This window comes from Salvelinus alpinus, chromosome 1, assembly GCF_045679555.1.
Source record: "Salvelinus alpinus chromosome 1, SLU_Salpinus.1, whole genome shotgun sequence".
Lineage (NCBI taxonomy): Eukaryota > Metazoa > Chordata > Actinopteri > Salmoniformes > Salmonidae > Salvelinus > Salvelinus alpinus.
Genome location: NC_092086.1, coordinates 31,326,896 through 31,339,416, shown reverse-complemented (window position 1 = coordinate 31,339,416; position 12,521 = coordinate 31,326,896). Strand labels below are relative to the sequence as shown.

At 45.4% G+C, this 12,521-nt stretch overlaps 1 protein-coding gene across 1 annotated transcript in view; it reads left to right on the top strand.

Annotated features, from left to right (window-relative positions):
• The window catches only part of LOC139573247 (cytohesin-3-like), a 43,042-nt gene that overhangs the window by 26,530 nt on the left and 3,991 nt on the right, over window positions 1-12,521 (top strand). Inside the window, exons 4-12 of the mRNA XM_071396497.1 lie at window positions 230-296; window positions 804-922; window positions 1,780-1,860; window positions 2,206-2,318; window positions 4,313-4,461; window positions 5,399-5,510; window positions 10,739-10,815; window positions 11,206-11,277; window positions 11,683-11,837. Of these exons, the coding sequence (XP_071252598.1) occupies window positions 230-296; window positions 804-922; window positions 1,780-1,860; window positions 2,206-2,318; window positions 4,313-4,461; window positions 5,399-5,510; window positions 10,739-10,815; window positions 11,206-11,277; window positions 11,683-11,837 (945 nt within the window). The remainder of the gene's footprint in view (window positions 1-229; window positions 297-803; window positions 923-1,779; window positions 1,861-2,205; window positions 2,319-4,312; window positions 4,462-5,398; window positions 5,511-10,738; window positions 10,816-11,205; window positions 11,278-11,682; window positions 11,838-12,521) is intronic.

Sequence of the window (12,521 nt, the reverse complement as noted above, 5' to 3'; positions counted from 1 at the left end):
TGTTCATAGCTGACTTGGAGCAGTAATAACTGAACCCAGCCCTATGTAAACTAACAGTGTGAACTCACTAACTCACCACAATACCGTTCCGTATCCTGGATAAATACTGTACCAAGTAGACACATGTGACAGTTGACCTGGTGAACAAATACAGGCGTCAGTTGTATAATTGATAATGCCACACCTGTTCTAGAGAGCTGATGGATCTCTCTGCTCTGTCCAATCACAGTAAAACAACACAAAGAAATAAACAGATTGCCATGGGAAGGAAGAAATTCAACATGGACCCCAAAAAGGTTTGTCTAAAGTCCATGCAATCCATGCTAAATACATTATTTACTGCACTGGTGTTAATCTGGTGTTATTGACGTTTTTATTGATTGTTTTCTGATTTCTATAAATACAGATAGAAACTTAGATGTGTACCTGTTATGCCTCCTTTAGTGATGTAGAAAATGTTACACTATAAACCATGGCCATCAAAGATGTTATCTGGTTGTGTTATCTGTATTAATGACTTATTGTAACGCCTCCTAGCTCTTCTTCAGGTCAAAACATATAACCGTGTGTGTGTGTGTGTGTGTGTGTGTGTGTGTGTGTGTGTGTGTGTGTGTGTGTGTGTGTGTGTGTGTGTGTGTGTGTGTGTGTGTGTGTGTGTGTATGTGTATGTGTATGTGTATGTGTATGTGTATGTGTGTGTGTATGTGTATGTGTATGTGTATGTGTGTGTGTGTGTGTGTGTGTGTGTGTGTGTGTGTGTGTGTGTAGCTTGGAGTGCTAACAAAACTGTGTGTGTCTTCCAGGGGATCCAGTTTCTGTTGGAGAACGACCTTCTCCAGCACACTCCTGAGGACGTATCCCAGTTCCTCTACAAAGGAGAGGGCCTCAACAAAACTGTCATAGGGGACTACTTAGGAGAGAGGTAACAAACACACTGCTCTAACCTCCTCTGTTTTCATCTCGCTTTCTCTCTCTCTCTCTCTCTCTCTCTCTCTCTCTCTCTCTCTCTCTCTCTCTCTCTCTCTCTCTCTCTCTCTCTCTCTCTCTCTCTCTCTCTCTCTCTCTCTCTCTCTCTCTCTCTCTCTCTCTCTCTCTCCCTCTTTCCCCCTCTACCTCTCTTTCTCCCTCTCTCCCCATCTCACTCGCTCCCTTCTCTCCCTCCCTCTCTCTTTCCTACACTCTGTCCATCTCTCAGGGAGATTTCTCCCTCTGTGCGTGTATAAGCCCGGGCATAAAGCCTCGGGAAATGGATTGTCTGGATTTACGGAGCATAGCGGCGACAGTAGACAAGGGGCCATGCCAGTAAAACAGAGATCTGCTCTGCCTGGCTACATGTGTTTCATATCTACGACACGTGGGCCACCTCGCAGGGATGTGACTGTCAAAACAACCTGTGTAGCAAACAGAGAGCAGAGTCTGAGGCTGGCTCTGTGGCTGGGATAGATCGTTTTCTTTAGAAAAGGCCCTTAAGAAAGCAACAACATCTTGTATGTTAAGTTGGTTGTTTGCACAAACAAATAGCAATTTATTACGACCCGCAATCTTATCATATTGTATAATGGTTTGATAGAGTCATAATCTAGAGAAGGGGTGGAGTTGGGTTTAAAAAGGGCCTCTCCCCTAACAGACATTTCAGTTCCTATAGGGATTGAAAGAACCTTGACCTCTAATAGTTCTGTTTTGGAAGTGCGAGACTGATCTTGACCAACACTGAATACCAGACATTTCCTGGCCTGAATCTGAGAACCTGACACACTGTATGTTCCTCATCTCTCCCAGGGACGACTTCAACCTCAAGGTGCTGCAGGCGTTCGTAGACCTTCATGAGTTTGCAGATCTCAACCTCGTACAGGCTTTACGGTGAGCTGTTTCTGCATATTACTGTGCTAAGATTCCCAGCTGTTCATCACATAAAAAAAAAAATATATAGTAATATTTATTATTGATAATGTGCAGTCAATACACTTTATGATGATGTTCTGCTTTCAAGACACTTTTGGAGCCTCTGTTTTCTTTCTCATTGGTTTTCCTGTGTTCTATTTCTCTCTCTCTTTCTCTCTCTCTTTCGCTCTTTCTCTCTTTCTCTCTCTCACTTTCTCATCTATGTTTCTGTCCCTCTCTCTCTCCCTCCCTCTCCCTCTCTCTCCTTTGCTCTGTCTCTCTCTCTCTCTCCCTCGCTCTCTCTCTTTCTCTATGCTGGTGTAGACAGTTTCTGTGGAGTTTCAGACTGCCTGGTGAGGCTCAGAAGATCGATCGTATGATGGAGGCCTTCGCTTCGCGGTACTGCTCCTGCAACCCCGGTGTCTTCCAATCCACAGGTACACACACACACACACACACACACACACACACACACACACACACACACACACACACACACACACACACACACACACACACACACACACACACACACACACACACACACACACACACACACACACACACACACACATTGGACGGACCCTGTCATAAAGAGCAGTGCCAGACCACCCCTGCCTTAGATCAATGTGTCAGTCTCCATGTCTCTCTACTTTATAGCAGACCTTACTTTTAGGTATAAATTCTAAGGACGTGGCTCCACTCTAGAACTCTCTGGTCCTAAAACCAGTCTTTGTTGTATAGTAAATGTTTTACATGCTATACCTCTTTAGACGGAGTGGAGTCGCTCTATAAAACCTCTACAATACCCAACCCTACATGTACATTTGTCTTTGTGGAAAAGGAAGTCTTGAATTGCTATAACTATTAAAAACCCAAATACCGGTACACTCACATTTCTAGAATCACTCACTATCAGTCGGTACTTGACTCTCTGTCCGATGACTTAATGCATCATTAGCCATTGTTGCTGACAGACTTGCGGTTCATTGTTGCTGTGTTATCACTACTTGCATGGCTCCTCTAATAAGGACTTTGATCACTGGTCAATAACAGAGGGTCATTAGTGACTAGTGAGGCACGCTCAGGCCACACGTTGTCTCTGTCCCCTACCATCATCTCTGTCCCCTACCATCATCTCTGTCCCCTACCATGATCAATGTGCCCTACCATGATCAATGTCCCCTACCATCATCTCTGTCCACTGCCATCATCACTGTCCCCTACCATCATCTCTGTCCCCTACCATCATCTCTGTCCCCTACCATCATCTCTGTCCCCTACCATCATCTCTGTCCCCTACCATCATCTCTGTCCCCTACCATCATCTCTGTCCCCTACCATCATCTCTGTCCCCTACCATCATCTCTGTCCCCTACCATCATCTCTGTCCCTTACCATCATCTCTGTCCCCTACCATCATCTCTGTCCCCTACCATCATCTCTGTCCCCTACCATCATCTCTGTCCCCTACCATCATCTCTGTCCCCTACCATCATCTCTGTCCCCTACCATGATCAATGTCCCCTACCATGATCAATGTCCCCTACCATCATCTCTGTCCCCTACCATCATCTCTGTCCCCTACCATCATCTCTGTCCCCTACCATCATCTCTGTCCCCTACCATCATCTCTGTCCCTTACCATCATCTCTGTCCCCTACCATCATCTCTGTCCCCTACCATGATCAATGTCCCCTACCATGATCAATGTCCCCTACCATCATCTCTGTCCCCTACCATCATCTCTGTCCCCTACCATCATCTCTGTCCCCTACCATCATCTCTGTCCTTTACCATCATCTCTGTCCCTTACCATCATCAATGTTCCCTGCTTTCATCAATGTCCCCTACCATCATCTCTGTCCCTTACCATCATAAATGTCCTGTTCTATTCAAGGTCCTGCTCAGAATTTTCAGATATAAATCTATTGTGTAGAACAAATATAATTGTGTTTGTCATGTACCATAAGGGATCATGTCAGGTCTATACAGTAATTTCTATCCTCAATGTTCTGTCCCTCTCCCCTACATCTTCCTAAACAACCAGGGGCCTGTTACAGAACATTCATATAGAAATGTATTGTCTAGAACATATATGATATTGTGTCATGTCAGCTCTATGTTCTATCTGCAGTGTTGTGTCCCCTGTCCCAGTAAACAGTGGTGGGTTGATGAATGACATGTGGTCTTGGCCTCATGAATATGGATGTGTTGCAGTGGTGACACGCCGACTTAGTTATAGCTGCTTCTGCTGCGTCCCTCTGGGGACTGGTGCTCTGACACACACCAGGTTAAACGGCCAGGGGTAATAGAACAGAGTGGGGTGGGGGGGGTAGTGGGTGGTAGAGTAATGATTGCAAAGTCATAGCGGCACACACACACACACACACACACACTTCACACCTCCTCTCTCTGCTGTCCTCCCCAGACACGTGTTATGTCCTGTCCTTCGCCATCATCATGTTGAATACCAGCCTCCACAACCCCAACGTCAGAGACAAGCCCCCCGTAGAGAGGTTCATCTCCATGAACAGAGGCATCAACGAGGGAGGAGACCTGCCAGAGGACCTACTCAGGGTGAGAGTGTGTGTTTGGTGTGTGGAGTGGTGGGGGGGTTGGATATGGTTGATGAGTGTGTGTGTGGAGTGGGGGGGTTGGATATGGTTGATGAGTGTGTGTGTGGAGTGGGGGGGTTGGATATGGTTGATGAGTGTGTGTTTGTGTTTGTCCTACGTCACGTAGCAAAATGCTAGCTCATCTAATGTGCTGTTCTTTCAGGCCAGTAATGCTAATGATGGACATTATTATCTAACAATCTCAGAGAGATAATCACACAGCCTTCAGCTCAACCGCAGTTCAAAAGGGCACACACATAACACTTCTTGCAGTTGGCTTGTTGTTCCTTTCTCTCCCAACAGTTCTCAAAGTTGTAACTCAGATTGTCAAATGTGTCCCAGTATTTAACACCCAGTTTCAGCCCCTACGAATGAGCACACCCTCCAACAATTTCCTTTTCTAACAAGTCCTTCATAGAATGTTGTTCTGTCATGTTTTATGCACTGTTGATTTAGTTATGGACTGGGATGGCTGTTAGAAGATGCAGGAAGTGGCTGTTCAAGTGTTATGAGTTGAACACTAATGCTTTCCACCGCCTTTTCCCCCATCACCATTTCTCTCTCTCTCTCTCTCTCTCTCTCTCTCTCTCTCTCTCTCTCTCTCTCTCTCTCTCTCTCTCTCTCTCTCTCTCTCTCTCTCTCTCTCTCTCTCTCTCTCTCTCTCTCTCTCTCTCTCTCTCTCTCTCTCTCTCTCTCTCTATCCCCCTCTTTCCCAATGCTTTTCCTCTCTCTCCATCACTCCCTCCTCATCCTTCTCTCTCCATCGCTCCCTCCTCATCCCTCTCTCTCCTTCTCTCCATCACTCCCTCCTCATCCCTCTCTCTCTCCTTCTCTCCATCGCTCCCTCTCTCTCTCCTTCTCTCCATCACTCCCTCCTCATCCCTCTCTCTCCTCTCCAGAATCTCTATGAGAGCATTAAGAGTGAACCCTTTAAGATCCCAGAGGATGATGGGAACGACCTGACTCACACGTTCTTCAACCCAGACAGAGAGGGATGGCTGCTCAAACTGGGTTAGTAGAGATGAGAATGCAGTCCCTTACTTAGAATGCCTGCATCACACCGACCTCTCTGTTCCAATGTCTCCACTAGCATACTACTTACAATGAAGCAATGTAATGGAGATGCATTCTAAGTGCTATGCTATTGCTATGCACTGTTTTTGGTTCCTCTTACACCATTCTCTTGTTATGAACCAGTACATTATTTCACTGGCTGACCCTTTTAGCTAAGATCCAGATTTTACTGTGGACTGTAATGTTGCAGTCTCTCAAGCAATGTGTTTTGCTGCATGACTCACGTCTTGTTGGTACAATATGAACAAGGTTCAGTGTTCAGGGTTCTCACACAGTGGGCTGCTATCTGTAGTGTTGTGTATTTTAAACCTCCAGATTCAAGGTTTTCAGGATGTTGAAGATTCAGGAATAAATATTTCACAATCTTTGGCCAGTTTAAAGGATATTCGAGCAGGATTTTATGTAAATGGTTGTATGTTAATGTTGAAGTTGAAAGAATCACCATGGTAAATCACCATGATAAGGTGCATTTGAGGTCACAACTGTTAGTAACATTACACTGTATGACCCAGAAACAGGTAGCAATGTCTCTCTACACACAGTCAAGCTGACCTGTTACCATGGTTGCAGCATTAATTGAGGGAGCGGTCATCATCAGCTCTCCCACAATGCATTGATCACAAAATAACCGGGGGCTGTGGAACTGACGGGTGTCATAGCAACACTCAAAGACAATCATTTTATTTATTTATATTATACAGAGCTCTCTCCTTCCTACATATAGTAGTGCAGTTTCCCACATTTTAACCCTCTTATCACATTTTTCTCTATTGTTTCTCCCATGTTTTTGATGTTTTATTTGTTTATATGGGTTTTTGAATGTCATCCCTTGTCTCCCCTTCCTCCTCCCCAACATTATCTTTGTGTGATATCTTTATAAATGTATTTAGGGTTTTCTGGTTGGCTGGCTGTAAGGTTGCATACACATTATTTTCTGTTGTGCTTATTCTCTCTGACCTCTCACCTCTCTGTCCCTAACCTCCATCTCTCTTTTCATTCCCTTCTCCCATTACCTCCATCTCAACCCACTTTTCATTTCCTGTTTTTATTGCGTCCTCCAGTCCCTGACATGGAGTGTTTTGGACAGTTCCCTGTTTCAACAGCTGTTGTAACGTTGCCATCCAACTGCCTTATTATGACTTGTTAGGGTTAAAGGCCAACTCAGTGCAGGTGGGCCAAGCCTTGTCTCTCTGTCTCTCTCTCACACACACACACACACACACACACACACACACACACACACACACACACACACACACACACACACACACACACACACACACACACACACACACACACACACACACACATACACACCCTGGCTCAGACATGCTGCACATTCCACTGGCTCTATGTAACGTCTCTGCAGTCTCATCAAACCCAGTATATATATGTAAGCAAATAGTCCCAGTGTGCCTTAAGACCTGTGAATTATTATATTATAGTGCTCTCTCTCCCCAGGCAATTTACAACTGGAGTTTTCTCTGTAATAATTCTAATTTGGCCCAGTACAAATAAACCCTGACGGCTATGAACGAATTAGTCTCTTTTAGGGTCACTCTCTACACTGTGGAAATTAAGAGAAAGGATTTAAGCATTTTACCTCATGTAAATACGCCAGGCAAAACTCCCCAGAAAAGTCTATGAAAACAGCGTGTATATGATTAATGACTTTTTAACATGGATTTATCGACTAAAAGACAGAAAGGAAATGAGAGATTCAATGAAATGAATAAGACCAAAGATGGTGCTAAAACCTCTCTGGTAGTACTTAGTGTGCATTACAAACATGTGTTTTTCCATGGTCACTACTGCACTAAGGGATGGTCAGTGATGAGCCCTGTAGGAATGTTGGGACAAAGCTCTCCCACAAGAACGTTGTTAGGACAAATCCCACTCACACACACCCAGGAAACCACAGGATGCACAGTCAGCCTGCCACACCACATCCTATGACATGTCTCACCTGGAGGGCAAGAAAAACAACAAATGGAAAACAGGATCATTCCAGATATTCTCAGCTGTGGATTAATAACCTATCAATTGTAGAAATAGAATGGATAGAATGGAGGTGCAAAAGACAACCATCACTTTGTGAAAGGCTGGTGAAAGACCCACTCCAATTTGCATACCGCCCAAACAGATCCACAGATGATGCAATCTCTATTGCACTCCACACTGCCCTTTCCCACCTGGACAAAAGGAACACCTATGTGAGAATGCTATTCATTGACTACAGCTCAGCGTTCAACACCATAGTTTCCTCAAAGCTCATCACTAAGCTAAGGATCCTGGGACTAAACACCTCCCTCTGCAACTGGAACCTGGACTTCCTGACGGGCCGCCCCCCCAGGTGGTGAGGGTAGATAGCAACACATCTGCCACGCTGATCCTCAACACAGGAGCCCCTCAGGGGTGCGTGCTCAGTCCCCTCCTGTACTCCCTGTTCACCCACGACTGCATGGCCAGGCACAACTCCAACACCATCCTTAAGTTTGCAGATGACACAACAGTGGTAGGCCTGATCAACGACGAGACAGCCTATAGGGAGGAGGTCAGAGATCTGGCCGTGTGGGGCCAGAATAACAACCTATCCCTCAACGTAACCAAGACTAAGGAGATGATTGTAGACTACAGGAAATGGAGGACCGAGCACACCCCCAATCTCATCGACGGGGCTGTAGTGGAGCAGGTTGAGAGCTTCAAGTTCCTTGGTGTCCACATCACCAACAAACTAGTGGTCCAAGCACACCAAGACAGTTTGTAAAGAGGGCACGACAAAGCCTATTCCCCCTCAGGAAACTAAACAGATTTGGCATGGGTCCTCAGATCCTCAAAAGGTTCTACAGCTGCAACATCGAGAGCATCCTGACTGGTTGCATCACTGCCTGGTACAGCAATTGCTCTGCCTCCGACCGCAAGGCACTACAGGGGGTAGTGCGTACGGCCCAGTACATCACTGGGCCTAAGCTGCCTGCCATCCAGGACCTTTACAACAGGCGGTGTCAGAGGAAGGCCCTAAACATTGTCAAAGACCCCAGCCACCCCAGTCATAGACTTCTCTCTACTACCGCATGGCAAGCGGTACCGGAGTGCCAAGTCTAGGACAAAAAGGCTTCTCAACAGTTTTTACCCCCAAGCCCTAAGACTCCTGAACAGGTAATCAAATGGCTACCCGGACTATTTGCATTGTGTGCCCCCCCCCCCCCCCACCAACCCCTCTTTTTACTCTGCTACTACTCTCTGTTTATCATATATGCATGGTCACTTTAACTATACATTAATGTACATACTACTTCAATTGGCCCGACCAACCAGTGCCCCCACACATTGGCTAACCAGGCTATCTGCATTGTGTCCCACCCACCACCTGCCAACCCCTCTTTTACGCTACTGCTACTCTGTGTTCATTATATATGCATAGTCACTTTAACCATATATACATGTACATACTACCTCAATCAGCCCGACTAACCGGTGCCTGAATATAGCCTCGCTACTGTTATAGCCTCGCTACTGTTATAGCCTCGCTACTGTATATAGCCTCGCTACTGTTATAGCCTCGCTACTGTTATAGCCTCGCTACTGTATATAGCCTCGCTACTGTTATAGCCTCGCTACTGTATATAGCCTCGCTACTGTTATAGCCTCGCTACTGTTATAGCCTCGCTACTGTTATAGCCTCGCTACTGTTATAGCCTCGCTACTGTATATAGCCTCGCTACTGTTATAGCCTCGCTACTGTTATAGCCTCGCTACTGTTATTTTTCACTGTCTTTTTACTGTTGTTTTTATTTGTTTACTTACCTATTGTTCTAATACCTTTTTTGGCACTGTTGGTTAGAGCCTGTAAGTAAGCATTTCACTGTAAGTTCTACACCTGTTGTATTCGGCACACGTGACAAATAAACTTTGATTTGATTTGTAACTCAAAAATATAAAATTGGATCAGGGCTTACTTCTCTCTTGTTATATCTGTCTATTTCTACGCTTTTTGTGTGGCATGTACAACATGGTAGCCCAGTTTACCCAACTAATACACAGATAAGTGTGTGTGTGTGTGTGTGTGTGTGTGTGTGTGTGTGTGTGTGTGTGTGTGTGTGTGTGTGTGTGTGTGTGTGTGTGTGTGTGTGTGTGTGTGTGTGTGTGTGTGTGTGTGTGTGTGTGTGAGTTCTCCATTTTCCAACACAGTATTGGTGTATTTATTGCTGTCTTCCAACAGGGTAGTCTTCTCAGCATCCCTGCCTTGCATATCTGTGTTTCATTTCAGCTGAACGCTGCATTGAATTGGGCTGTAGTTGCCTGAGGGGGAACACTGTTAAAAACTATTTCAACTGTGTGTTGCCTCCCCTCTATACCCCTCAGCTTTGGTATACCCATGCTAAAAAACGTAACAATCTTTGCTTGGGGGTTTGGTGTGTGTGTGCATTTGTGCTTACACATGCGTTTGTGTGTGTGTGTGTGTGTGTGTTATTCCTCCAAGGGTGCTTTAGATGCCAAGTTAGGTTCATATCAAGTGTGGTGTGTACCTTCCTTCTTCTGGAGATCCAATAGCAATATATTCCGTTGCCTTTAAAAAATGAATGAGCAAAGTTAGCAATAATTCAGGAGTTGTGTGAGTAATCATTTAATCGTTGAATATTCTCTATGCAGTAACTGGAAGATGTAACCAATCACGTTGCTGAACAAATCCTGTGATGGAATTGCATCACCTCTCAATCAGTGGTGCCAAGTACCAACAGCAGAGTTCATTGGCTTTGATCTTTCCGTGTCTTAGGTCCACAGGAGGAGGATGGGCTGTTTTAGAGGAAGTGTACGGTCTCTCTTCTCTCCTCTTTCTCTCTCTCTCTCTTTCTCACTCATCTTCTATTTCTCCTGTGCCATTGGTATACATGCTTTACGTACAGTATATAGATTTTCTGCCGTTGTTTGAGACAAATCTCTCAGCAACTTTATTTATTTATCTTGGCTGATTTATAACACTAGAGCTGTCATGTTATTGTGGTCAAGGCGGCCATTACTTTGCCTACTTTCCAGCTCTGGTCTTGTTTGGAGTGCCTTCCTCCTGTTGTTTCTACTGTGAGGAGTATGGTGGAGGCTGTCAGTCTGTCACTAATTACATGGTGTCATCACTTCCTGTTTCCTCTTCCTATTTCCTGTCTCAGGGGGAAGAGTGAAGACCTGGAAGAGAAGGTGGTTCATCCTGACAGACAACTGTCTGTACTACTTTGAGTACACAACAGTAAGTATGTGTGGTGCATGCGTGTGTGCGACCTCAGTATTGTAGGCACGTACGCTTTTTGCCTGTGTGTTTGTACATGTGTTTATATGTGGTAGTTTAACTGGAAGCTTTTTATCACAGCATCTTTGTCATAGCATTTGCCTCTCTATCCAGAGATAGCTGCTTTATCAGCAGTCTGTCCTCTACCCTTGTATTATCCTAGAGGATCATATCATTATCTCTCTGTCCTCCAGACGGCCTGCCTGCCAGACACTAACATCATTAGTTATATTAGAGAGAGCAGAGCAGAGGGGAATGAAGGTTGTTTTCCAGTCTATGAAACAATGTCACAGATCATGTCTTGTTCTCTCTCTCTATCTCTCTTTCTCTCTCTTCCTCTCTCTCCTCCAGGATAAGGAGCCTCGTGGGATCATCCCCTTAGAGAACCTCAGTATCAGAGAGGTGGAGGAACCCAGGAAACCAGTGAGTGCTTCATGATACTGCATCACATCCCTTCTGAAACCTTATTATGTCACTATTATATTAGGTGGTACTGGTAGTCAACCTCAGCAACAAGGTTCCACTCACCCTGTGGAGAAGCCCAACTCATGATATCACCAGGGGTCAAAAGTCAACATAGTCTTCCATATTTCTAGTCATGTATTTGACCTGGAACATGTAACCTAGTTGAGGATAGGGTCTCTCTAATTGTTGTGCAATACAAACACCCTTTCACCTCCACCTTGTTGGGATTATGCTACAATGCTAGTACCCACTCAACTCAACCATCTCCTCACCCATCAGAACTGATTGCTGGGGAAAGACACTAGGGTTTCCTAAAGTGTTGGACCACCCTTTCACCACTACCCCCCCCCCCCCCTCCCCCAGAACTGCTTCGAGCTCTACAACCCCAACCACAAGGGTTCGGTGATCAAGGCATGTAAGACGGAGGCGGACGGCCGGGTCGTCGAGGGCAACCACACAGTGTACAGGATATCGGCGCCCACGACTGAGGAGAAAGAGGAGTGGATCAAGTCCATCAAGTAAGATTCCTGACCGCAACATTTACTATTTAGGCTACAATGCTAGTTAGCTTCCCTCCACTCCCCACCATATACACTATTTAGGCTACAATGCTAGTTAGCTTCCCTCCACTCCCTACCATATTCACAATCTAGGCTGCAATGCTAGTTAGCTTCCCTCCACTCCCCACCATATTCACAATCTAGGCTGCAATGCTAGTTAGCTTCCCAAAACCACTCCCCAACACATTCACTATCTAGGCTGCAATGCTAGTTAGCTTCCCAAAACAACTCCCCAACACATTCACTATCTAGGCTACAATGCTAGTTAGCTCCCCCAGGGGTAATACGGGAAGGATTAGTTATCGCTTAAAGCCCCCTGGGGGATGGGGATCGAGCCCAGCTAGCCTGACCAGGAAAGGAGGCTCAAAACTGGGCAAAAGCCCCAGCGCTTCCCCCCTGTTGCCACAGATTCTAACCATTACCATGCAGTGTGTGTGTTATCTTCTCCAGAGGGAGTCAATAAGGATTTAGCCAAGATAAAAGGCTTTTATGTCAATCACATTTCCTCAGTAAAATAGGGATGGTCGTATAGTCACGCTCCTTATCCTCTTATCTTTAATCGCGATTTAGGACAGTTTTTAAACAAACAGTGAAGACTAATTTTAGGGGACCATCTGTGTGAGTTTGGAAAATTCTGAACTG